This window comes from Ammospiza nelsoni, chromosome 19, assembly GCF_027579445.1.
Source record: "Ammospiza nelsoni isolate bAmmNel1 chromosome 19, bAmmNel1.pri, whole genome shotgun sequence".
NCBI classification, from domain to species: Eukaryota; Metazoa; Chordata; class Aves; order Passeriformes; family Passerellidae; genus Ammospiza; species Ammospiza nelsoni.
The window spans coordinates 2,160,531-2,187,096 of NC_080651.1; the positions used below are offsets into that span (position 1 = coordinate 2,160,531).

The window sequence follows — 26,566 nt, forward strand, 5'->3', positions numbered from 1 at the left end:
ATAATTGGCACAGCCAAATTAACCCAAGGGTTGACTAAAGAAACCTGGGCCAGCATCAGCCTGACCCGATGTAATGCTGTAATGTCATCATTAACTGCCTTCAAAGGCAAGAGCAATTAAGTAAAGGGTAAAAGCAGTAGAAAGGCTGTAATTTGTTGCATAAGACCATTATTGAGAAAACAACCTTTTGACACAGAGAATTAATTTTTTTCTCTGTCTGCTGCAAATTGGGAAATATGAAGGGTAAATAAAATGACCTCTGCCAGGGCAGGTTTCCCGGGATAAGTGCCTGCTCGGTGAGGGAGCCGATAATTTTTGGCCATTTCTGCAATGTTTAGATCCCAACCAGCTCCTTTCTCTGTGCCTGGTCGCGCACACGCTTCCTGCCGCAGCCGCTGCCCCGCACCGAGCCTGACACAAACCCGCACCGAGCGCCGCGTTCCCGGAGCCGGCGGATTACCGGGGCGGCCCGCTCGGGGCGCGGGAGGCCCGGCACGCCCGGGAGCGGCCACAGCTCCGCACCCGCGCCGGCCGCGGGCCCGAGCGGCTCCTCGCCCCGGGGGCCGTTCCGAGCGTCACCACCACCGGCCGCTGGAACACCGGCTGCGCCCGAGGGACGGACAGGGCCGCTCCGGCTGCCAGGGGTGCCCCGGTCCCTGTTCCCTTGTCCCTGTCCCCCTGTCCCCGTCCTCGTCCCCGCCCCCGCCCGCCCCGCTCCGTCCCGCCCTGTCCCGCCCCTCGGGCCGGCGCTGCGGCGGCTCGGGCAGGCCCGTCCCCCCGCGGGGCCCGGATTGGCGGCGCCGCCGCCTCCCCGCCGCTGCCGCCGCCCGGCGCGGGCAGGAGCGGCCAGTGCCATGAGCCGGGGCTGAGGCGAGGGGCCGGGGCAGTGCCGAGAGCCGCGGCTGAGGTGAGGGGCTGGGGCAGAGCCGAGAGCCGCGGCTGAGGGGAGGGGGCCGGGCAGTGCCGTGAGGGCGGCCGGCAGCGCCCGCCGGTCCCCGCGGGCTGCGGGCAGGGAGGAGCGCTGGGGCCGAGGGCGGCGGTCGGGCCGGGCCGCGGGCGGCCCCCGGGGCCGGGCAGGGCGGATGGCGGCCGGGGCAGAGCCGGGAGCCCGCGGGGAGCGGGGCCGGGCCGGTGCGGGCTGGGCGGGATGGAGCCGCCGCTGCTCGGCGCGGGAGCGGCGTTTGCCGAGCCGGGGCTGCCGCTGGGCAGGAGCTGCCGGAGTACGAGCGACACCTTAAAAACAAACGACAGAGGAGGCGGTAGCGGTCGCTCCTGCTGAAACCGAGGGAGAATTTTTCAGTTGGCTTTTGCCACCAAAGGCGAGAGGTTTCCTGTCTACTAAAATTGTTTCCTCTCTCTTGCCCTTGCTGTTGGCTCCTTGGTTTCTGCTTCTCTTGTAATTTTCAGTGTCATCTTCATTGCAGTTCAGGGACTAAACCCGTATACTATGTCTCTTCAGCGTGTGCTAAAGTTCCTCCTGAATGTTTGTGCTGAACTTCTTGGTGATTTGTGTCTGTCAGCAAATGTCTTGAGGAGCTCCTGATCATAATTTTGGGAAATGAAGTATACAGCGGAGGTTAATTTAAACTTTTGTATGCCACTTAAGTATTATAGCCAGAAGATAAATTAGTGTAAGTCTTCAGTGCTGTGAGATTATCTTCTGTTAAGATGCTTTGTCATACTCCTCTTTCAAGATGATATTGCCTGTGCAACTCAGGAAGAATAAGGGGTTACAGTTTCAGGGGTGTATATTTTTACAAGAAGATGTTGTCGTTTTAGTGCTGAAATAACTTAATATTCCTAAATTGAATAAAATTCAGGCAGCGTGAGTACTCTGGTTTGATTTTCTTGGAACTGAAAATGTGCTAAAATGAGAGGTAAAAGGACTTTACCTTAAGCGTAAAATGATAAACTAGTGACTTGGGATGTTAAAATTGACTTTTAAAGACTCTGACGTGATGCTGTTTTATGATTTATGAGAGGTTACTACTCTGACTTCAGAGCTGATCCAGCAAGGTGCTGTGTTGTGGGTGGCACATTAATTATGCTCCAGGTAGGCGCTGAGGCTTGAGGTGGTGTTTCCAAAGCAGTGCAGGTGCTTTCTCCTTTGAGTGAAAGACCAAGAAGTTGATTCTGTGCTCAGAGGTGTCACACTGGAGTTTGCTGGGGTGTGATACAGCCTGGGAGTTGTACTGGCAAGCTGAACACTTCTCTTGTGAACAGCACTTCTGGTCCATGCAAAGAGCTTATTGAAATGACCTATTTAAGGAAAAAAAATTGAATAAAATCCAAAGTTAAAACTTGAAGAAGGACATGGCCTAATAATGTGTATTAATTACATACTTCTTTTTGTGTGATAACAACTCTTAAGACTTCCAGCTTTTAATACCAAATACTTAGTTGTTTCTAACTAAAGAACTCCTAATCCAACTGTTTTTCAAAGTAAAGAATGTGGAGCAGGAAGCCTGGACATAATGGGTAATACCAGTAATTTCTGTGTTGTGGTAGGTGTGTAAACAAAGTAATGGGAGATAATGAAACTTACTTAGCAAAAAGGCTAATATAACTGAAATACATTTAAAATCATGGAGCTGGAGGACTGAGGATGCATTGTGGCATTCAAAGAGCTTTTTAGCTGATCCATTTGGGGACTGTGCTGCTCTACCCCACCTTCTGTGCCAACTCAGCCAATTCCCTGTGATGAAATCAGAGGGTTTCTCCTGTAGCACACCAGAGTTCCATTGTGTGGGGGAAGGTGACCAGTCACAGGCATGGCAGTGGCCATAAGTAAGGACATGTTCCCCTGTCCTGCTCTCCAGGACTGAGCTTTAGCAGTTTCTGCCTGTGAGATGAACAAATTGTGGTGCTGAGTGTGCAGAGTGTAACTGACACCTGCCCAGGAGCTGAGGAAAATGAAAGCTGTTTATTAGGATAAACTGGGTTCCAAAAGAATGGAGGGGAGGGTAAGTAAATTCTGGTCAAATTCTGGTCTTAAACAGAGTCTTGGAGCTTGGAAAAGTCCCTCAAATCTCTGGATTTTTATTATTTTTCTTTGGTAAGCTAGAAATTGTGGTATCAGATGTCCACAGTAGTAATGCTAATTCAGTGTCCTCTAAAACATTTATCCATGAATAAAGGCCTCATGTTCTAGAAACCCTTACTGCCCTAAATGAAACAATCAGATGACAATGTATGCTGGAAAATGAGAGCATAATGTAGGCTTAGAGATTAGAGAAAAAAAGATAAGAGTTAATACTGTGAGCTGTCATGAGTGTGTACTTTGTATTAGAAGAGATGTATTCAGAGTAGAAACCAATTCTGGAAGTGCACAAGGGTTCCACATGTGCCTGATAAAGGGCATGGACATTTTAAAGTAATGCAAAGTGAACACTTGAAAGGATGTCTTGTGCTTTCAAGGTGGAGGAGGGTGGAACATTGAGCTACTGAGAGAACAATATCATATCAGACCTGTTGATACAAAAAAAAAATGTGTACCACTCCTTATTGTAGAGGATTGTGCTACATGGTTCAGATTCACAAAGTAAAGGGTATGTTTTGGGGGGGTTTGTACTGCAGGTGGTGGAATTAATCATCTCTGCTGGACAAAAATCCCAATTACTGTGTCATGAAAATATATGATCAGCTGTTCTTGACAGAATTGTGAATTATCTCTTCTTGGAGGTCAGCTTCTATAAAGCTTCTGTTAACATGGCAAGCACAGAAATTTGAAGGCAGAAAGTTGATAATAATTGATCAAAATCCCATTTCCAGCTCAAGACAACAAGACCTGAAGGTGTGCATTGGCTGGGAGGGTTTATCCTCCCCCAGCAGCCTCAGCCCCTGTCCCTCAGAGCACTGTGAGGGATGAGGGTTGAGCTCCTGCAGAGATAGCACTGAAGGAGTGTTCTCTTCAGAAGAGCTGTAAGTGAATGGATTTGCTTGGATTTGGGCCAAGCTTTGTGTATCACAGGTCCTAAAGTATTTACATACTTGACAAATGGAATTTTAAGTCTTTAAAGGTGATTTTTATGTTCTTTCACACAAGTCCTCACTGGAGTTTTGCACTGGAGGCTGCCTTATGTTAAATTGGTTTCATGAGTTTGAGTCTGTACGGAGGAAAATCTGCTCTCCTTGGTCAGTAACAATGCAAGCAGTGTAGTGCAGGACTCCCAGTCAGACCAGTTCAGTAATGCAGAATCTGCCTCTTTCGTCATTTCCTTTAATGGACTCCTTGATGACCATTATCTCTGAAAAATAAAACCCAAGTGTCTTGAGTTGGAACTGCTCAACTGAAGCATCTGAGAGGCTTTGCTTGAAGATTTCCTGTGTTAGCCACAGCCAGTCTTGCTTCTGTTGGAAATGGTGAGAGAAAGGAGGCAGAGGAGCAAGTTTTGATGGTGGAGTAGGTCAGAGTGTCTGAGGTGTCTGCAGTGTGCAATAATCCCTCTAAGTTTTGCTGATGTTTTTATTTCCTGCTTCCCCCTCTGGGAGGAGAGGAGTTCCAGGGTGTTGTGTTACTTACCAGTCATATTTATTCTCTGGGCACTGTTGAAGACAATTGTTAGTGTCTTTGGAGGGACATGAGAATATATTGATAAAACAGGGTTTATTCTCTGATCTTGCCTGTCTGCTCCTCAAAACTTCTACTTCTCTGTTCATTGTCATTCCTATTTGTGTTAACTCTCTCCTCTCCAGACGGTAAGGTGTGTTACTGTGCTGTGCAAAGTCCAGATCAATACCCAGTGCAGTTGGGGTTCTAAAAGGGAAGAGGACTGATGGACAATGGATAACAGGAGATCAATAAACATGGTAAACACTGGTGTTTCCCCATAAAGGCCAGGAGGGCAGCAGAAATGAATTGTTGTGTGAACCAGGCTTTAATATTCATTACCCTGTGTCTCAGTGGTTTATAAAGTGTTGTGGCCTCTGACCCTGCTGGTGTTGGATGACAGGAATATTGCAGGAGAGTGTCCCTTAGTGCTGTGATTGTGTTGTTGTCCTGCAGGATTATCCTGGACCTGTGAGAAGATGGGATGCTCAAGCTTAGAACAGAATCTCTTTCAAGAGTATGAAAATAGTTATTCAGGCATTGGAGTGCTCTTTTAAAGGATCTCTTTAGTCTAAAAAATTGCTATATTTGGTTTTATTAGTGGGAATAGAAGACAGAGCTACAAGACTTTAGATCTTACTCTGGATTTCATGTGTTTTATTTAAATTACACTTCAGTTGTAAAATAGGACTGCAAAATTATAAGCACAAAGGTATGGACTCCTTTGATACTGGGAATTTCAAAGCAGATGGCAGAGGAGTGAAATGTGAATGTGACCTGTCATGAGTGGCAGTAAAGTACTGATCTGAAATTAAAAAGAGAGATGTAAAAAACATTCTATTTCCCTGGAGGTCAGGATTAAGGCTGAGAAAAGAAAACTGTTTTTATGAGCCCAGACAGGCTGGAAGAATGAGGGTTCTGTGTGGGGAAGGAGCTGGTGGTGCTCACACGGCTGTGTTGTGGAGCTCGGGTAGGAAATGTCACCAAACATGTGACATGGAGAGGCAGTGGAGGCTGCCGGGGTTGTGCTCGCTGTGTCCTGCCTGTGACTGCAGCCTGTCCTGCTCCCTGTGCTCTGCAGCCCCCCGGTACCCAGAGCCTGCCTGGGCTCTGCCAGGGATCCATCCCAAGGATGATCCTGGCAGGGCCAGAGCATTGCAGAGCAGCGTTCCCACAGCCCTGCCTGCTCTCACCTCCCACTGCTGCTTCCCATCTCCCTGCCCCACCGTGGCCAGGCAAGGTGGAGATTCTCTCTGGGTGCTTTCCAAGCCAGGCATTGCCATTCTGCTTGCTTAATATGTATCCATCATCCCTGTTGCCTGGAGTGGCTTCACTTCTTTCTTTGTACTCTTGTGTAATACTTGGGGTTGGTCACATAAATAAATGTACTTTGGTGGGAAATGAAAGTGATCTGTACAACTCTTGACTTGTTTGCAGCTGCTGTGACGTTTGATAAGGCTTATCTTTGTAGGACCTCCTCAGTAGCATTTCTTTTTGTCTAATCATTTCCACACTTCTTCCTTTTCAACTTAACTTGAAGTATTAAACAAAGGAATTAGGAGAAGTGGAAAGAACTAAGGGGGAGATAATCCTGAATGTCTGTCAACTCAGAAGCGTGCTGGTTAATAAATGCTCTGCCAGGTTTTGAATAAATCTTCTGGGCAGTGCATGACTTTACAAAAGTATTTTTATAGAAAAGAAAAAAGTTACTCTTCTGTTTATATGTTATTTTTAGCAAGTAGAAGGAGATGTGGATGGAGAATGGACCAGCTGTGCATACAAACTTTCTCCTATTTTGTAATTCCCTTTATTCCCTTGTATCATTCCCTTTTTGACAACAGGTTGAGTGTTCCCAGAAACCTTAACACTGCTGAGAGATTTCAGGCAAGCTGAAAGCAGTGCCTGACAGTTTCAGAAAACTCTGTGAGTGTCTGAAAATGTGCATTAAGAGGTGTGTTATATTTGAAAGTGTAAACATTCCGTTGTGTGGCTCTCTGTTTTGTCATGCAGCTTTGAGATGTGGATTGGCAATGGTTTTGGAGCATTAAACAGATTTTATGAACCTTTGTTTTTCTGATGAGTTGGGCCAACTTTCCAGTTTTACTTTTAAATCCTGTCTGCATCCCAGCTATCATTCTTTCTTCCACATTAAATCTTCACAACTGAAATGATAAAAATGAGTAAATACTGGTCCTAGCCCATGAATGGCTTTGCTTTCTCAGGATGTATTTTTTTAATCTGCTTCTTCCATCCAGCTGCCCTAAGCAGTGCATGTACCAGTGAAGATACCATGGGCTGACTGCTTTGCAAACATCTTTGTGGTCAGAAATGGGTGAGGTGTGAACAGTGGCTCCTGGAACCTCCTCCTCCATAACCCCAACCAGATCAGTGCTGGCTTGTGTGGTCTGTTCAGATCTCGGGCTGCTGGAGAAGGGATTGTTGTTGGCAGAACGCTTCTGATCCTTCCTGGAGCTGGGAGAGCTTTGGAGGGGGTGTGGAGGCTGTTCCTCATTTTCAGAGAGGAGCTCGTGGTGAGGAATGGAGGTGAGAGATTTCCACCCCATGTGTGCATTTCCACTTGCACGGCTCAGTTCAGTTTCCCCAGAAGAGTGACCAGTGCTGTCTGAAGCCTTGGTTGTGCAGAGCATGGCAGAGGCAGCTCTGCAGGGATGGAGCAGCTTCCTCACCCTTCACTCCTCACTATTTTGTCACCTTATCCTGGAAGACAGCCTGAGCTGCCGCTCCTGCTTGGCTTCTCAGCCCTGACCTCTGTGAGCAATTAAAAGCCTGGTGTACACACCCACACCGTGAGTGTGTGCTGTGCACACCCACAAACCTGCTCATGGTGCTTGGAATTCAGAGCTTGGCTCTCTTTGGTAAACAAATGCCTGGTGGATGAATGCAGCATGGATATAGGAACATTGCCCTATGCCTGAAATTAGACTTGCCTGCATAATTCTGTAATTGGACAAGGCAGGATATGGCTCAAAGACACTTATTTCCCTTTGCCCTTTTGAATCCTTCTGCTGGCTTTTGCTGTTCTTTTATCTCCCAGCAAATCAAGACCTTAAAATTGATGACCTAAAATTAATTTCCTTGAAGGTGCTTTAATGACACTTCCCACATAGAGGGGAGTGCATTCACCCTTAACTGGTTTTTAGCTGGTTGAGACTATAGAAATTATTTCTAAATGCAGTAGTAGAAACTTTGATGGTGTTGAAGGCATTTCCTGGACAAATTGCACTGATAGACCTGTTTCTTGAATAAAAAATACAGGACAAGAAAGGGAAGACTTTAGCTCTTTTTTACAAAGTAACCCCAAAGGAGAATGACAACAGAGAGTTTGCATTAATACAGCTTGAATGTAAAGTAGAAATGGAGTTTTTAAAAATTCATTAAAATTTTTTTAAGCTGTTCATTTTGCACTGTGAATTCAGCAGGTAACTAGTGAATTTTGGTGTGTATTGCTACAAGACACCCACCTGCTGACTTTTTTACTTTTCAGCTTGTGGAGTTGTCATGAAATTCCTGCAGACAGCTCTGCTGATTAATGTTCTCAGAAGTGAGATCTGGGTGTGTATTTTACAGCTCCCTGTGTAGCTGGTCAAAATTTAGTATGCGCCTCTCTGAAATAGAGTTTTGGAGGAGTGATTTCATTTACAGAAGTCCCATTGCACTGGTCTGCCTTCCAGTAAGTTAAGGACCTGTGTCTGTGTGCCATGACTGAATTATACCATAGAGGTGCAAAGGTAGAGAAAAAATGAGTAATGGGTGAGAACACTTCTCAATGAGTGCTGAAAAGTTCAGAAAACCTTTAATGAACTTAAACATTTTAAGGAAAATTTTATTTTTCTTTAATTTCAGGCTGGTGGCCTGGTTCACCCAAGGAATGACCAATGGGGTAGATCCATGCTGCTGAAAAAAGACAAGACGAGAGCTCTGTTTATGTTTTTCCCAATCTTGTTTTTTTTGGTTTTTCTTTTTTGAGTACTCACATGAGGAATGATCCTTCCAGGCTTGTTATCAGTACCACATTTTGAGAGAGAAAAACAGAGTGGGAAGGATCCCCATATGCCCAAGGACCTCACTTTACCCTCTCAGTGTACTGACTTCCTTTCTCCTTTGGAGCAGTACATGCCTTTACATTCCTGTGAAATGATCATTTAAATGAAGAATGCCAGCAAAACTGGGGTACTTTTTTCATCTATCTCCCATGGTTTCTTAGCAATTAGGCATAAAAAAAAAATATGTTGTGGGAGGTGCTCATCATTTTCTGACTCAGTTGGTTTCAATGGGAGTCAGGCCTGTAAGGCAGCTGTTAAGGTCAGGCAGTCTGTAATTGACCTGTCAGATGTTGCAATTAAAGTGTATTGCAGCTGTTAGAAATAGGAGTTACCTCCATTGCTCCTGAAAAAAAGCAAAAAGCAACCCAAAACCAAACCACCAGAAAGCTTTAATATATTTCACTGATTCATTGAGTACTGCCCTCCTCTGTGTGTAATGCAAGAAACAGAGGGGAATGCAGATAGAGCTGCTGCTTTTGATTTCAGTGCTGTTTGTGGCAAGGCCTCTTTCATGTTCTGAATTACAGAGTCCAGGGAAAATTCTTGCCAATGTCTGTCAGTCAATAAGTTTACACCTTGAAATGCTCAGAGTTAGAAATACTGTGGGAAATCTAAGAAAATGTATTTACATGGAAACACACGTGGGAATGCTTTTGCCACAGTCTGTTTTTTGCCTTAATGCTTTTGTGGATTTTGTGAAATAGTAGAATGTACTGTAATGGAATAACTAGGAATTGTATAGTTGCTTCAGCCCTGTGCACTTGAGTGAGTGCTTTTGTGTCCATCTCATAGCCCAGTGTTTTTAATCATAAAATACTTAAGCCACTCTTTAATTCCAAGTTAGTCATTGAGGGGTTTGCAATGTTTGTAACAGTTGCAAGGCTCTAGAAGCTTTTGACAGCTCCCCTGAGCCTTTATGTCCTGACAGTCAGCTGGGAAGCTGGGGAGCTCTGAGTTGTCTGTCCTCATGTTTTTATTGAGCCTCACTTAATATCTGTGCTCATTGAGGGTCTACAGTGGTTTTATGTTGTGTGTTTGCTTGGGTTTTTGGCTTTTTTAAAATAAGCAAAATGCTTTGTCCTTAGCATGGTGAAAATTCAGGTCGTTTGGGGCCATCTGGGTTCCATTTCAGTGTCTTGGATGTTGTCCTGTGCTTATCACTGTCCTCCAGCTGGAAAGCCACAGTGGTGCTGAACTTTTACATTTTAGTTTCTAGGTATCTGAGCTGAACATAAATCTGAATGAGTGTTGCCTTAAGCAGTGAGAGAAACGTCTGGTACTCGCCAATTCCAAATGTGACATTTTATTTTCTGGCTATTTTTAGGACAAGGATTCTTTAGAGTTTGTTTTTTTAAGCTTCTATGGATCTTTCTATGAATTAGAAGTTCAAGTATTTTGTGCACTGAAGCTGTCATCAGTAGTTTATGATCTCTGCACAGTTCTTGCTAGAATATGTGTGATTCTGGAGCTGCATTAATGTGGTTCTCAGTCTTTGCTGTTGCTGCTTTAAGGTGTTAGTAACTCTTTATGATCTTATTCCATAATCTGTGTGAACACTGCTCTTCAATCAGGTAAATTAGAGCAAAATTTTTCTAACCCTCCTAATAATACTGAAACTAAAATAACTAATAACTAAAATAGCATTATTACCTGCACAGGGCATTCAGAGAAGTCAGGAATTCTAGTCCATTTTCTTCCAAAATTAGATCACAAAGAGCTTTTCTGTTCTTGTGGTGCTAACTGTTTCTTTTGCAGTTTCCAGGTAGGAGGAAATGCTGATAATTCCTTTCTCCATTAATTTTTTCATGGAATCCAGTGACAGGAGAGACCATTGGATGGCCTGGAGTGATTGGCAGGACTGCATCTCTTAGGTGCTGGGAGCAATTATTTTAAAGAAACTTTGCAGAGAGGTTTGACTTTTGGGTTGAATTACTTTTGTCCCACCTAACTCAAACTTGATGGCAACTCTTAAAAAACTTGCATGTTTTGAAGTCCTGTTTATTGGCCTTTTCCAAACCTTTCCTGTCCTTTGAACTTTCTGGGGAGTATGCCTGCAGAAGCTTCTGGGAAATCCTGATCTGTCATAAATGCATTTTCTGCATTTGTCAGACACTTTCCCTTGGGCAGATGAGATTCAAAGAGGTGAACAACTGTAATCCATGTGCCTCTAACAGCAGTTCCCTGTGTTAAAATTGGCAGCTTGCTCTGTATCTTTAGGTGCCTTAAGAGAATTAATTTTCATGTGTTAAGTACAACTGCCTTTCTAGTTAGGTGTGAATGCTTTATTTGTGTTAAATGTAGCCCTCCTCCCTTCCTCAGACAATTTCAGCTTTCTGAAAATAGCCTTGCTTTGGTTTGTTGCTCTTGTTTTGGTTTGTGCCAGCTGCCTGCTCTGCACATCTTTGCCTGGTTTTTTTAATTGTTTATTTTATTTGAGGAGTTATTACCTTGCTTCTTAGGGATGTGCTAGGTCTGAAACTAAATACTTCTAAGTATTAAAAGCTTGAGTACTATTTAATAACAGCAGAGAATGTCCCCTTCTATAATTTTGAAAACATCTCTGAGACCTGAGGAAACCATGATTGTCTACTGTGTTTTGTCCTGTCAGCTTAAAAAGCCACGAGGCACCTTGCATGCTAATCCTCTGCAGAACATGAAATTAAAATGAAGGCTGTACATAAGAAATATGAAATTTGATTGATCGTTAAAAATCCCCTGATAAAAAAAAAAGTCTTTTGATACCTGTGGGTAAATCTGTAGATTCCATTTCTTTTTTACTAATCTCTCATAACTACATTTGACATGGGGACCTAGAGGTTGAGTTACTAATTGGTGCTGCTCCTCTGTGTATCTGAGTTCAGCCTGATGTGGACAAACCTGTTTATTTTTAAAACCTTTTCATATGAAGGTGTGTGATGGTTGTTTTGCCTTGGCAGGTACTGTGACCAGTGCTGTCATTTTTTTGTTAAGGAAATGAATATAAATGTAAGAAGAAGTCTTTGAATGCTCACTTGCTACCTGTAGGCAGTTCTACCTATTGATGTACATTTGCACTGGGAAAAAAGAACCTGCCAGACAATTCTGATAAGCCCTTTTAAATTTAGGATTCAGGGCACCTTCTTGTACTTAATTTTGGAAACATGCTTTTCTCTAAGTCACTCGGTCAGAATTTCCCCCAAAGATTTCATAGTGACCTTTAATTTAATCAGAGATGTGGGCAGAGTTTTCAGCTGTGGATAAATCCACAGAGGTTTTAGATAATCTTTTATCAGATTAATGAGGAGGTGATTTTTTTTTTTCACCGAGATAAGAGAGCAAGTTACAATTCTGCGCAGTTTAACCTCACCATTTACCATTTCCACTGGGTGTTATTTTTTACATGTAAACTTTTGATGCTTTATTATTACAGAAATCCAACATGTTCTGTTGAGATGCAGAACTTATGCAGAAGATTCTGATGTAGACTCTCCTCCCTTTTGGAAGACAGCAAATGCAGCAGTTACGTATTTATTGCTCAGAACTGTAAGACCATTGTTGGGTTTTAGAACCCAGCAGTCTGAGGAAAGTGGGAAAAGCTGGCTTGAGGCTGGCTCTGAGTTTGCCCTTGTTTTAAAGTGTCTATTTCTGAATGCCTTGCTGCAGAAATTTCAGATCTAGGTCTGTAAACTTGTCTTTTTCTGGGGCATTTCTCTTCTCACTTGTGGCCAAATTAGTTTTTTAGGTAATTTTGATGCCAGCAACTAGCTACCTGGAAAAACCACATATTTTAACATATTTTTAAGGACATCAATATATGTTATAGGAAATGACTAAAACCCTAAAATCTGTGATGGAGGGTGAGGGAGGGGATATGGTGCTGGTTTGTTACAATTTTATTTTGTTCTGGAAACTAATGAAAGGTCCCTTTGAACTGTTCAATGTGGAGTGTTTTGGAAGGAAAAAGTGCTACCTGTTGTTTGCAATTACAAATGATAAACAAGAATATAGTTCATAGGAGGAGAACATGTGAATGGAGAAAGTATTATGTATGTACTAGAATTTTTATTCATTCTTATTGTGCCAACTGGGAGTAAATGTTCTTTAATATAATTATACTCTGGTGCAGTTTGAATCTGTTCCAAAGAGCAGAGCCTTGCCTAAAAATTTCTTTTATTTCTTCTGTTAGGGAAAGTGTTGGATTTCTTAAAAATGCTGCTTCACTTCAGCCTTCAGAAAATCATTAAAAAAGAAGAAATTAGATTTTTCTGAGTTTCTGGAGAACCTTTACTGCTTAGCTTTTTGTGTTTGTTAAAATGGGGCTGTAGTGCAGCTTTTAAAGGTTTTAGTAAGTGGTGTGTACTGGAAGGAGAATAGGAAATAATAATAATAATTCTTTTATCAGTAAAGGCAGAGGAACTAATGTGGTAGCTGACCTTTCTTAGGTCTCTGGGGAAAATGTTAATATAGAATACACTCACTTAGCTAACATTAAACAATTTTTGCTTGATTATTTTTGAAGTGTTGTAAAGACAAGCTTGGGTACCTCAGCAGCAGCAACAAAATTCCAGTAATTTTGTCTGCAGCAAAATTCCAGTAGTTTTGAAGACTCTTATTTGCCATTGCAATTTTACTTGACTTTTCTGTCCTGGACTTAAATTGACTCTTACTTATCTCTTTGATAGGTTTATAATTTTCATTAGATGTATAATCTCATTGACAAGACTTTAAAATTTTGCCTAGGATTCTCTTTTTAAGTATACCTAAGCATGCTTAAATGAAGATTGTTTAACTTAAATTTTTCTGAACTTAAAAGCATTTGCACAAAAATGTTTGGGTTTTTAAAAATGATGCTCAGAGAGCTCCTGCTGGAGATGTTTGAGCTCTCACCCAGCATGGTTGTGCTGACCTGGGTTTCTCTGTCAGGGGTGTATGTTGTGATCCATGGTGGCATCGTCACTTCTGGCCATGATCTGGGATTGGCTTCTGCTCAATGCATTTAAAACACAGTCCTTTAATAATAGTTGATGTTGATATCAACTTTTTCATTTCTGCCCTTGGATTTAAAACAGGTTTTGTTGCTTTTGTTTTTTCCCTTTTTCCCCCACCGGTATATCTCAAATCCATGAACTTGGAAAGGGAAGGAAACTTCCTTCTTTCCTTCTTGTTCCTGATGGAAACTGAGCTCTAAAGCCTGATCTCCAGGCTGGGTAACTGGATCCCTGACAGGAAGGTTTCACAGGGCTATTGTGTGATAGTAATTACCAACCCTGGCTCTGTAGTTCATTTAAAAGTAATGACTAGTGGATGTAAAAGGAACAATAGATGTTAACTATGGAATACATTAACTCATGGAGATGCCAGGGGAATTTAATTGATCATAATTAGAAATTTGAATGGGGATAGGAAAGAACGTTGAATTTTGCATTTTGTATCCCTTCATTTTTTTGTCCTTTATGATATAGATCTGCTGAATGAGATGAAGTGCATGTGACAGATAATGTCCCAGCAGCTGTGCTCTCTGCTTCAGGGAGGGCATTCTGGGCTAAATGGGAATTGGCTTTACTTCTGTGGCAAAGCAGTACTTTTCACTAATATTGTGCTTTGTTTTGAAGGACCTGAAATGAAGACTTCTTGCTCTCAACAGAGAATTGTGTCTGATGCTGAGAGCTCTGTTACTTATTTTAATTAAGTACAAAAAATTGCAGCAGTTCTCCCACATATCTAAGTGTTGGAAGGCAGATACTGCTTGAATCTCTAGTAAATCAAACAGAATCTAGAATTTCTGGGAGCAAATACGAATTTCAGATCATATTGCCTTGTGTAGGTGTTCTCTGTCTGAGAGAGATTTAATGTGCTGCTGGCCTGGTTTGGAACAGGGCTGTAATGTGTTAGTGGAGTCCTTTTTCTGTTAAAATAAAATCTCTCACTCCATAAGGAGGCTGCAGAGATTGTCTAAAATAAATATACTGCTGCTTCTTCCTGCCAAATGAGGGATGGATTTAGAGTATGAAGGTTTGAGTCTGACCCTTGAAAATTACTATCATGTAGCCCAAAATGACAAAAAAGGCCCCATGAATCCTAAAGAACAACTGGGTGTTTTTCCCAGTCTGCCAGACTGGGAAATGAGTGATGGCCCAGAAGGGTTACTGGGGAAAGCAGAGGAATAACCAGTGAGAAACATTCCCTGTGAGCAGCTGTGGCAATCTGCGTGAAGTTGAATTATCAGGAGCGAAATTCGTTGTTTCCTTAACATCATTTAGGACTTGTTCTTCTGGTGCAGCTGACAGATACAGGGGAAAGCATTGCAGTGCTGTTTGGTAACCTGTGAGGCTTTTCCTTTACTTAGGAGGAAAGGAATTTCTGTTTTGTGGAAAACACATTTTTTGGTCTGTGTTTAGTAGCAACAAAAATGCAAGTGTTGAACCTTGTTGCACATTTTTCTGAAAGCATTTTGTTAGTACACTGCACTGTGTACCCTTTCCCCCTCATGAAGATGTTGTAATAAGTAAAGCAATGTCATTGGAGTAGTTGGCTACTGCAAAACATGTGAATTTAATTACCCAATCCAGCCTGTTTCTCCAACTAAATGATTATGACTAAGTGTGGTATATGCAACATTGACCTTCTAAGTTAGTTCCTAGTTTGCTGCTTTGTTGTTTCAATCGATTTTCTGCATTGTTCATATGAAAAGAATTGTTTTGCTGTATAAAGTTGTTGAGATAATTGTCTGAGGCTCTGGATGGGCTGTGTGTTCTCTCAGGGCTGTGAGCAGGTGCTTTCTGGGGCACAGCTGAAGGGTGGGGTGTGTTTGTCCTGCAGGAGAAGGGAACAGGAGGGTGTCTGTGGGCAGAAGGACACATTGCTGGGTGCTCGGCTCTTCCTGTGGGCTCCCAGTTAGTCATTCCTGGGAAGCAGCACAGCTACTGCAGTGACACTCAGAAGAGTGTCATGGCCTAACCCACACCTGAGCTCTCCCTCGGTGTCCCTGTTTGTCACCAGGTGCATCACAGCGTGGTGGGGACAGAGCCATCCTCAGCTCCAGCCCTGCTGCCTCCCTGCTCACAGGAAAGGGCTGGGGGAGGAATGTTGTCTGTCCCAGGAGCTGCACTCCCTGTTTGCCTGGCTCAGTGCTTCCTGTTGTTGGAGCTTTGGAAGCAATGCCTGTAGGTGAGGATTATCAACTGCTCTTCTGTGGGAGATGGGCATGCAGTGCCTTGAGGTCAGAAGTGGAAATGGCAGCAGTTGGTTGGCAGCTATCTCATTCCACCCTGCAACAGCATTCAAAATTCAAACCTCTGGGGGAAAGGAATTATTTTCTGAGCAGCCTTCTTCCCTTCCGGGTAAAAGTTCATGTTTTGAATCATTTGAAGCCTGAGGATGTGAGACTGTTACTCAGATCTGCCTGCCACATAAATAAAACTGGTACCTTGCATCTTCAGAATCAACAGAAAAACCTTGAAGAGGCAGCCAGAGAATGGGGAACAGTGTGGCCTTCAAAAGAAGGACCAGTGAAAACCTGTGTTTGTGCAAGTACCAATAAAATCTGCAAACAATCAGTTTGGAATTGTGCCACTTCAGATAGTGAGGCTGGAACATCAGGTCTTCAAACAGCTGGGAGAGGAGCTGAGGAGTAGGGGAAGGAAATGAGTGAGGAAAATATAGCCAGAAATGAGTAAGAAATAAATCTGTTTAAATGATATAAGAGTTAAAAATGTATAGTTCAAGAGCTTGATGAAATAGCTTTATCAAAACCTAACAACTACAGAAAGAGCTGTCAAGGAAAAACTTCTTAGCATCTCGTTTGGGAAGAAAAAACAAAACAAAAGCCCAGATCCTCCACAGTAAAAGAGAGATTGTGTTCAGGAATGGATTGAAAACATGCTCTTTTATATGACGTAATTTGTGGTGCAGTAACGTGCTTGAGGTAGGCAAATACTGGTTAATCAAGAATTTCCTTCCTTTCTCTGTTAAGTTAATCATGATGTTAGGAAAATCTTGCTTGTTCAGTAAGCGGTAAAATCTCTTTTCAGTACATTTGGTGTGTGCAAGTGGAGTTCATCTGTTTCAGGTCATTAGCACTGCATTAGCACAGCATGGCAACTGGTGTTTAAACACCAGCTAATTAATGTTCAGTGTAAACACAGTGTGCTAAAGAGCTATCCAAACCCTTGAAGTTCTAGCTGAAACAAAATGCCACACTGAAAATGCTATTGGGGGATGGGAGGAATTGCTAATCTTTTTTCTCCTGCTTTCCTAGATTATTGATAAATTATTAAGCCTGAACAGCAGAAGGGAAAGGGTCAAATTGATGCCAACAGCATTGTGTGCAAGGGGGATTTTGTCACTGTATTTGTGGGGTTTTGATGTTAGTTTGTTTTTTCCTTCCTTGGTGTATAGTGTTGTGATGGCTCAGTGACCTGGAAAATGTGTAGGGTTTTTGTACTTTCAAATTTTGATGTGTTCATTTTGCAGTTTCACAACTGGGCCACAATATTCAACATGTGTGATAGCTGATGGCCCAGCACTGTGGAAATGAGGTTGGACACCTGTCTTGTCCAGTAGTATTTTTTTCCCCTCTCCAAAATAAATTTGGGTGTGTTTGTCCAGAAAATCTGGTATTTTGCAGTCTGACCTATGTGAAACAGAGCCATGTCTGTGGTGGACAACAGGCAGAAGCATGGATTCTGTCTGCTGCTGGTTCCCAGGTGTGCTCATCCAACAGGGAAATGAGACACTAAATTTCCTACCAACCTTAGCACTCACCAAATTATACACACAGGTGACTGATAAGTGTACCTGTAAACCTCAGGTAACTGAGAGTTCTTAATATTTGGGTAAATAACTACTTGTTCTACAGATGCAGTAAGAAAGGGAACAACCTACTGAGCCCCAGGTGGGCTGGAGGCACAGCTCCATCACTGAAAGGAGTTCTCTGTTAATGCTGGTGAATGGGTCAGATGGGTTTTGGGGAGGACAGAAGAAAACTGTTCCACGGTAAAAGCTGAAGTCAGAAGTGATCTTTTAGAAAGAATCTTTGTCTCCTAAGCAGTCATCAGAGCAAGGGTGAGATGTCAAGTGAAAGCTTGGCCAGGGTCTGAATGTTTCTTTTGGTTGTTTGAACCCAAACTGGCTCCTGGTCATATGCAGCAGAAATGAGACTTAAAACAACAAACAACCAAACCCTGAAAATGGAATTTCTGAGGGCTTTGCACGAAGCAGGTTAACATCCAGCCCCTTTTGTACAGCCTGCTGGGGAAGTTCACAAATGCTGGAAGAAGCAAGGAATTGTGAGCAATTTAGGAGCCATAAAATGGACAACTGTAGTGTGTAGGAAGTTGTGGACAGATACTTGCTCTGAATAAGCTGCGTAGCAAAGATCTGCTGGTTTAAAATGTTTAACCCAGCTTAGTTTAGTGACAGGTTAAAAATGTTTACATGAGCAGCTCTGCTAGGAAGCAGAAAGGGCTACAACCTTCAGCAGGATGATGATGCCGAGCAGGTGGCACCGGCTTGCTGGATAATACAATCTGATATCACAACTGTTCGTGAAGTGCAATTTCTTCACCACCACACAATCATTCTTCTGAACTGCTCTTTAAACGTCAGCAAAGGCCTCGCATTAATTCAGCCTGACAGTTTGATTACAGCATTTTAACAGCTTCTGAAAAATAATTCAGTTACTGAAGTGGTAAACTCGCTGTCTTGGCGGTGGAGATAAAGTGCTGCCTCCCAGCTGGAGAGCAGAGCTAATCCTGTAATTCCTGGTCCATCTCTGTGCATGGTCACCACTGCTTTGGTTTAATTGCATGCTATTTCCTCTCCATGTAAATATTTGCTAAAATCGCTTTCATGGGTCAATAAAATGCTTAAATAATATGCCCCCCACACTATGACCTTTACATATTTATGACCTTGCTTTGAGTTTCAAATTTGCTTTATTTATTAGGTATAAAGCATTAAGTATTGCATGTAGAAGGGACTGAGAGTTAGGAGTGAAATATTTCAGTGTGTTGGGGTGGAATGGGGCTCTGGAACTCAGAGGTACATCTGGCAGGGAAAATAGAAAGGTGGTGCTTCAGAGATGAACTGTAATTTCAGGACGCTTGAGGATAATTTTAACAGCCTGGTATGTTTTAATATTGCCATTTTGTGGTATGTGGAAATATCTTATGTAGCACACAGCAACTTAGATCTGCAATTTTCAGCATAGGCTTCTCCTGCTTCTTGTTTTATTTTTTGGTGTAAGTTGATTTGGGATTTTTTCCTATGTTAAATTGTGTTTGACTTAATGCTTGAAAATAAGGGTATTTGAAGCAGGGGAAAATGCATTTAATGTGGTTTTATGTTTTCTTGCCAGACTCTGACACATCTGTGGAACCTGCAATGACAAGTCGGAACAGTAGCCATGCAGACAAAACTGGTGAAATGTCCTCAAAGCAGTCAACACCAAAAGTGCAGGTCCAACGATCTGTCTCCCGAGAAACCATCACAATTCATTTCTCTGCATTTGGGAAGGAGGAAGAAGAGGAGGAAGAGGAGTTTAAAGAGTTTCTTGATGAGGAACTAGATGACCAAAGCATTGTAACAGCACTTGAAGCCAAGGAAGACCTCTGCTTTGAGCATAGCGGCCATGACCTTTTTGGTCCAGCTACCTCGCTTAACATGGCCAACTCTGCATCACCGCTGTCCTCGTCGCCTGCAGTTCTGCCAGCTGCAGAAACTGTGAAGCTCTTGGACTCTACTTCCCCATCCCAAATACTCAGTGCAGTGCCACCGGTCCTGTCTCCGTCGTCACACTCATGTCACACGTTTGGCTCATCAGGTGCACCAGCACCACCTGTGGAACAGAAATCCAGTCTGTCTTCCCCATCCTCATCCCCCTCCAGGTCAGTTGCCTGCTCTAGTGGCTCATCCACAGTTTCTAGTTCAAAGCCTTTTAAGGGGTTGGTCAAGTCCTTTTCGACAGAAGTGGAACCAAAAGAACCCACCCCACCGATGCGACACAGACACTTAATGAAAACCTTGGTGAAATCTCTGTCTACAGACACTTCTAAACAGGAGTCTGAAGCTGTGTCTTACAGGCCACCTGACTCAAAACTGAACTTGCATCTGTTCAAACAGTTCACTCAACCTCGAGCTACAGGTGGTGATTCTAAAACTGCCCCCTCCTCTCCATTAACATCCCCCTCCGACACGCGTTCCTTTTTTAAAGTACCTGAAATGGAGGCTAAAATTGAAGATACGAAACGACGCCTTTCTGAGGTAATCTATGAGCCTCTGCAGCTGCTCAGCAAAATAATGGGTGATGAAAGTAGTAGCCACAGGCCCAAAGCCTTATCTTCAAGTGCTTCAGAACTCTCAAACCTTTCCAGTTTGAATGGCCATTTGGAAAGCAATAACAACTACAGCATTAAGGAAGAGGAGTGTGATTCTGAAGGGGATTTCTCTGGGGGTGACTTTAACTTGAATAAGAGTGATCATTCAAGATGGGCAGAAGAACATGCAAAAGAGGTAGAGACCAAAAGCTCTCAGTCTGCAAGCACAAAGGATGTGGGGTCAAAACCTTCACTTGTACTTGAAAAATGTTTGTTGTCTGCACTAGTGAGCAGGGAGGATGAGGAGTTTTGTGAACTGTATTCTGAAGACTTTTTCTTGCTAGAGGAAGAAAGCAAAACTGATAAACCTGCTGAAAATGTGGTGGAGCCTGAGATGACTGAGGAAACTGTTACTATGCTCAGTAGTGAAGATGAAAATAATCTGGATGTGCAACAGTCTGAAATACCAGTGAAAACTTTATACTTATTAATACTGTTAGTCTATGCTTACCTTATTATCCCTCTCCCTGGCTATTTAAGTGGACTTTTACTTGGAATGGCCCTTGGATTTATGGTAGCTGTCTGTGTGATTTGGCTTCTTATTCCACGTACTCATGAGTATCTCAAGTTGCATAAAAGCATGAAAAAGCGATGGAATACAGGAGCTCTGGACATCAAAGAACCTGAAATACTGAAGGTGAGGTCCTGGCATTTTGTGTGTGTGTGTCTGTGTGCATTATTTTGGGTAGAAGGAGTAAACTAGATTTATCCTGAGGGTGTAAATGAGCTGAAATGTCCCCACTTGTAAATAGGTTTTTAGGGTCAACTCATTTTGGCAGGGGCACAAATGGTTTAGTATCCAAGAATATGTAAGACTTTGGTGTCTTTAGGGATTAGTAGAAAATGGAATTTCTTCAAAGGGCAAATGGCTTTGCTGGTAGATTTGAAACGATCCAACTGGAATACGGAGAGCAAGCAGTGTCAAAGTTTAGTGTGTAAGATAATATTTGTGCTTGAAGCTGGGTCTTGGGAGATGTATTTTGTTTCTGGGATATTTTGTCTAGGCAGCAATTTGTTTGTCTGGTCTGTTCATAAGCAGAGACAAAAGCATTGTGTTCAAGTAGAGCACAGAGTTGGAGAGCATATGGGTCCTCCTCAAACATGAGCTAATTGAAAAGGGAGGAGGAATTACAGTTCAGCAAAATGTGTCTGAGAGCTGGGTTTTGAATGAAAGTTTGTCCTACCTGCTCTCTGCCCTACCCCTGTTGTTGTTGAGATGTTGCAAATTTGCTGTCACTTTGTGTGTCCCTTTGCTGCCTGTCCAGCTGTGATCCACCCAACCCCTCTGTCCTTCCGTGCCTCTGGTCCCTGTCCTGCCCTCCTCATCTCCATCTGTGATGAATTCCAATAATATTTTCCCAATTGCAGAATTCCAAGCAATAAAACATCTGCTGGTTTCTGATGTGCAGCAGAAGCATTTCTGAGTGCTGGTGGTGTAACCTTCACTTGATATCACATACTGATCAGAGTGTTTGTGGAGGCATTTTTTGTATTTGTGTAAATATTCAATTGAGCTTTTTGAAGGTGCATCCCCAATTGTAACAGCAGAAAGGTTTCATGAATTTAAATTCAGATGGGTATATACTGTAGAATCTATAATGTATTGATGGCTAATTTCATGTGTCTTTAGGTAACTGAAAAGTTAGAAAAAGTTAGAAAAACAGAATATAAAACTCTACTTTTGTTGCATAAACAGTGGTAATTGCATGTCTCGCCCTTATTCTATCCTGGTGTTCCTTTTTTGGTGAATGAGATGAGTTGTGGTTATTATTTGCTGTAGTGAATTCAGACTGAACACTCCTGTCTGCCCAATTGAATTGCCTGCTACTCCCACGGACAAATTGTTACAAACTCTCATTTCAGTCCTTGTTATTTGGAGCCAAGACCCTTCCTTGATACTTGACAGCTGCTAGAGATCCTGGTGTTCATCATTGGCTGGTGTTAGGCTGTCTCTGAGATGTCAGCTTTTGCTCAAAAACCTTTAAACTATATTTTAATGCTTTTATTGAGGATTTACATCTTATGAAAATGGCTGTAGGCAAGAAATGAACAGTGCAGAGAAGTCTGCATAAATGTAGATTAATGGTTTTTATGACCTGATGAGTATTTCTTGTGCTCATAACACACAAAGTAATTGTCTTTAATATGTAAATGCTTCAGGAGTTTACAAACCAGCTCAATGCCCATATTGTAGTGGAATGTAATATAATATGATTTAGCAGATTGCAAGTTATTATTCCCACTTCAGACAACTATCTTTTGTTTGCATCTGTCAAAATTAGTACTGGACAGCTTAGATCCTCTGAAAAGGATCTGGAAAGGCAGCTAAAGACTTAATCTGTAACAAAACTCAGGGGAATATAGGAAAATCAAACTTGATGCTCTTGCATAAAGATGTCTTCAGAACTTGTTGGTCTGGTATTCTGGCCTGGACTGCTGTTGTGCAGTTGTGATAAATGCTCTGAGTAAAATGCCTTCATGTGGGGCTCACAGAGTTGGGATTCTGCCAAATTGCTGTCAAGTTATTTTTGTACAACTATGTGTCCATTGTCCATTCTCCCCCATGTAAACGTTGTTTGAGAAGTTTGCATTTCCTAGGTTTCAAAAACTAGTGCAAAATTCCCCTCAGCAATTGCTGAAATACTTGAACAGATTATTGTCTCCCACAAAACTGTTCTTGGCAGTGGGGAAAAAGTAAATAATTCTTGTGCTGGTAAGTGTGTGTCTCTATAGGTGTCTGTACTTACTTCAGTCACTTGTCCTTGGTACTGGGGGAAAACATCCCCCCAACCAGAAAATGCACAAACCCTCTGCATCTTCATTGCATGATTTGTATCTGCTTATTCCCTTAATTTTCAGTTCTCTGGCTTCCTTCTTATCTTTTTCTTTTTTTTTTTTTTTCCCTGCCCACATTTTTTCCTTCTTTAATCCATTAGTCTTTTGTAACTACCTTCTTGGCCTTTCAGCTCTGCATTCTCTTGTGTCATGCTGATTGACACAAAAGGTTTTAAGTAACAGCTAAAATGGAAATTATATATTTACCCTTTCCATTAGAAAGAACTTTCTGGAGAACACAGTGGCAGTGCCTGCTGGAGAAATTGGAGGCTTTGAGCCACAGTGTACAGAAAGAGAAGCTTTTTATCAGCGTGCTATTCCTGAACACCATCCAAGGGATTTCATGGTTGATAGTGGCCTCTGGCAGACAAATGTTTCTTCCAGTTAAGGTGATGGTTGCTTCTCCTACCTCAGACATTTTTGTGCCTTTGGATTCCCTGTGAAAGAAGCTGAAAAAATGCATTATATTTTTCCCTCATTTATGAAGCAAAATACTATTGAAGTGTTATAAAATAGTGGTAATAAAAAGGGTAGTAATACAATTGCATGATTTCAGTGATCAACAGTCTTGAAAAAAATTTGGTGCTAAAGCATTTGATGATATAATTTAATAATAATGGCTGTTAACTAGTTAATATCACTAAGAAACTTTAGGGACAGTTTTAATCCAGATTTGGGCTTGTATTGTGAAAGTGGCATTTGCTGATTCTTTTATTTATGTATTTGAAAGTATCATAAGTAATTATTTTAATTGATTTTTACCCACAGGCCAGGTTTGTGCCCCCAGCCCTCTGGGTCCTTCATAAGGATCTTTTGCAGTTCTTCCTTTCCTCCCCTCTCAGGTTATTTTGTAACACACCTGAGACCTTAAATAAGTAACACTAAAAAGTTGGTACCTACAAAGCCTTTTACATGAATTATTCTGTTGAACTGCAGTTTGAATAAAATATTTGGAGCCTGGAGTCAGGAAGGAGGAAAGTTAAGCTGAGGGGGTTTTTAAAGCTGTTTTTGCCCTGTCCCATGAGCTGAGTGTTCCTGGGGCTGGAGCAGTGGCAGCAGCTGTGGATTGGAGCTGTGACCTGAGCTGGGAGAGCCGTGGTGCCCAGCCCAGGGAGCAGCTCCATGGCCAGGCACGTTCTGCTTTCAGCTGGGAGCGTGGAGCAACTGCTGACCTTTAGAAATGGGGATCACAGGATCAGTGTCAATGGCCAGCAGCTGCACAGTGGCATATGACTAAGGTCATTGTCCTCCCAGAATTACAAAATTTCTTATTTTAACAACTTTGCTAGAACAGACAAGACCTATCCTACAGTCACTCCTCTCCTACACAAGGAAATCCATTGTTGCTTCAGTAGTTTGGGAGAATTTATCTGTTGCTAGCAAGTTATGGTAACACAATTTCTCTGTTTGGGTGCATTGCAAAACGGTTTCCGTGGGCTGTGAATCTTTTGTTCCAATTTGGTTTTGCAAAAAGAGAGGCGGAGGTAATTCTGCTGAAATTGTTCTTAAAGTGCAGGAACTTTGGAATGACTCTAGGGGCTTCTTGGATAAACTTCTCAGTGTTTTTTAAGCTAGGTGAAACAACTTACAGAACTGAAGATCACTGAAGTGAGAAGGCAGGTGGTGTTGTTACCTCCTTTAACACTGTTAGGTAAAATTCCTGCAGCTGCCACAGATTATCAGATTCATTAATAGAGCAAAGAATCACCATTTAGTGAAGCATTAACATTTTACTGTCAGCCATGCAGTGTATCTCTGTAACCAAATAACATGAAAGTCAAGTGCGAAGAAGAAACTTCATCCTTAGAAATTAGAAAACTAAAGTTTTGTGTACAAGGAGGGATTGCAGTAATGTTCTGTCTCTTTCATCCTGACTGTTGTCTGAAAATAAAACCCCAAATAATCAAACCTGAGCTTGGTTCTCCAGTTGCTGGTAACCTGGTGGTTGTGCTGTGTTTGCACCTCTGTTGGGTTGTGGGTGAGCAGGGTGTGAGAATTGTGTGTTTGGCAGACTGTACAGCTAATCAGTTGGTTTGAACTGGAAGGCCTGGGCACATGGAAGGGATCAGAAAAGCAGGAGGAATTTTTACTGACTTTGGCACAGGGAAGTCAAGATTTTGATGGGTAAATCGCTCCTTGTTTTCATCACAGTTCCATCTCCAGCAGGCCGTTAAAGGAATGTCAGGTGCAGTGTGACCTTCCTTCCTGGGTACCACATGTACCCATAAGTTTCAAACCTTTCTACTGAAAATAGAAATCTTATTAGACTTAGAGAAAGGGCTCATGTGACTGAGCTTCCTATAATGACCAACTCTCCAAGCAGCCCTTTGCTCTGTGCCAGCTGGGGTGGTGTTGGCTGAATGGCCCTCCAGGAGAAGACAGGAAACTTCTGAGGCGGCAAATTCCCATCTGTGCATTTGCCTGGCTGCAGGCTCCAGACTTTGTCTGAGCTAGAAATAGCTTGGAGATCTGATGGGGGCAGGTGGGAGTTGCTCCAGAGATCTGTGGGCCATATGGATACTCCAGTTCCTGCACACGGTGGCTTTGGGCAGCTCATGTGATGTTCTTGTGCTTCACTAAGTCCAGCTGGAGTTCCTGGCTGAAAATTAATTGCTGTCTGCTCAAAGATGTCTTGGCTAAATAATTTCTAGGAAGGAGATGGGATGTGCCTCAAACCTACGTCATCCCTGCTGTGCAGTTTGATGGCTTTTATAGAAAACTCTTCCTTGTGCATTGGATTTCCTATAGGGGAGTTGTGCATAACCCACTGTAAGAAAAAAAACAACCATAAAGCTTCTTCAAAGAGTATGTCCTGGTATAGACATTTCTATTAATAAAAGACATAATCTGCTTTGGAGCTGAGCAAAGATGAATGACTTAATCTTTCCTGAACATAAAAGAAATGCTAATTTATCTAGTTTTTTCAGGGTTTGTAGTGGAAATGGAGCTAGATGTTGGAGTAAGCAAAACAGATATCACTGTTACTATGGCACCTAAGAAAGTGTATGCTGTCTACTGTGGGAAATTATGTGGCACAGAAACCAAAGAAAATTAGCATTAAAGTAAATTTTACATTTCTGTGTGTGGGTGGAAACTTCTTTAATAAGTTGAAATCTTGCAGTAATTTTTGGGATGTTTTGCATAAGGTAGTTATGACTTTTTGTTTTGAGAAATACTGGGGTGCTCATTCAGCTCTCCCCACTTCCCCCCTCTGAAATCACACAGGTGTTTATAAAGTTGCCATTTGACTTTCTGCTCCCCTTCCCTTTCTGTTGACATTGATGAATATTGAGTACACTGAATTCAAGGTTCTGATGTGCAGATAAAAACAATGATCAAAGAATGTTGCATGGCAGGTTAAGAGAAGGAAAACAACTCCTTGAATGAGTATTCTGCCTACCTTCTACCCCATTTATCATCTCTACTTCTGTAATCAGATACTGGAGAAGAGAAGCAACATCACCCCCATGGTCAGAGTCAGCACTTAGAGGCTTGTTACAGCAGGACTGGCTGGTTTGTTTTGTGTTTCTTTTACAGCACAGAAAGTAATTGAATTTAATCCACATATATGACTCCTGTGTTGTAGCTGAGCAGTTACACAACATGCTAAATGATCTCAAACAGTGATGGTGCATGAAAGCAAACTCCATTGTGGTCTTCCAGTGAGTCCTTAATTGTGTTGATTACAATGTCAGTGCTGTCTGTGAGCACACAGGCTGTTTGCTCTGGGTGATTAAAGTGTCTGAGCTTGCTGGGAGCAGAGG

At 42.4% G+C, this 26,566-nt stretch overlaps 1 protein-coding gene across 2 annotated transcripts in view; it reads left to right on the top strand.

Moving 5' to 3' along the window:
- The first annotated feature begins 758 nt into the window (after positions 1 to 758).
- TEX2 (testis expressed 2) overlaps positions 759 to 26,566 on the top strand; it is a 46,252-nt gene continuing 20,444 nt past the window's right edge. For both annotated transcript variants that reach the window (XM_059485629.1, XM_059485630.1), the window contains exons 1-2: positions 759 to 907; positions 18,950 to 20,604. In XM_059485629.1, the coding sequence (XP_059341612.1) occupies positions 18,976 to 20,604 (1,629 nt within the window). In that variant the 5' untranslated portion in view covers positions 759 to 907; positions 18,950 to 18,975. The remainder of the gene's footprint in view (positions 908 to 18,949; positions 20,605 to 26,566) is intronic.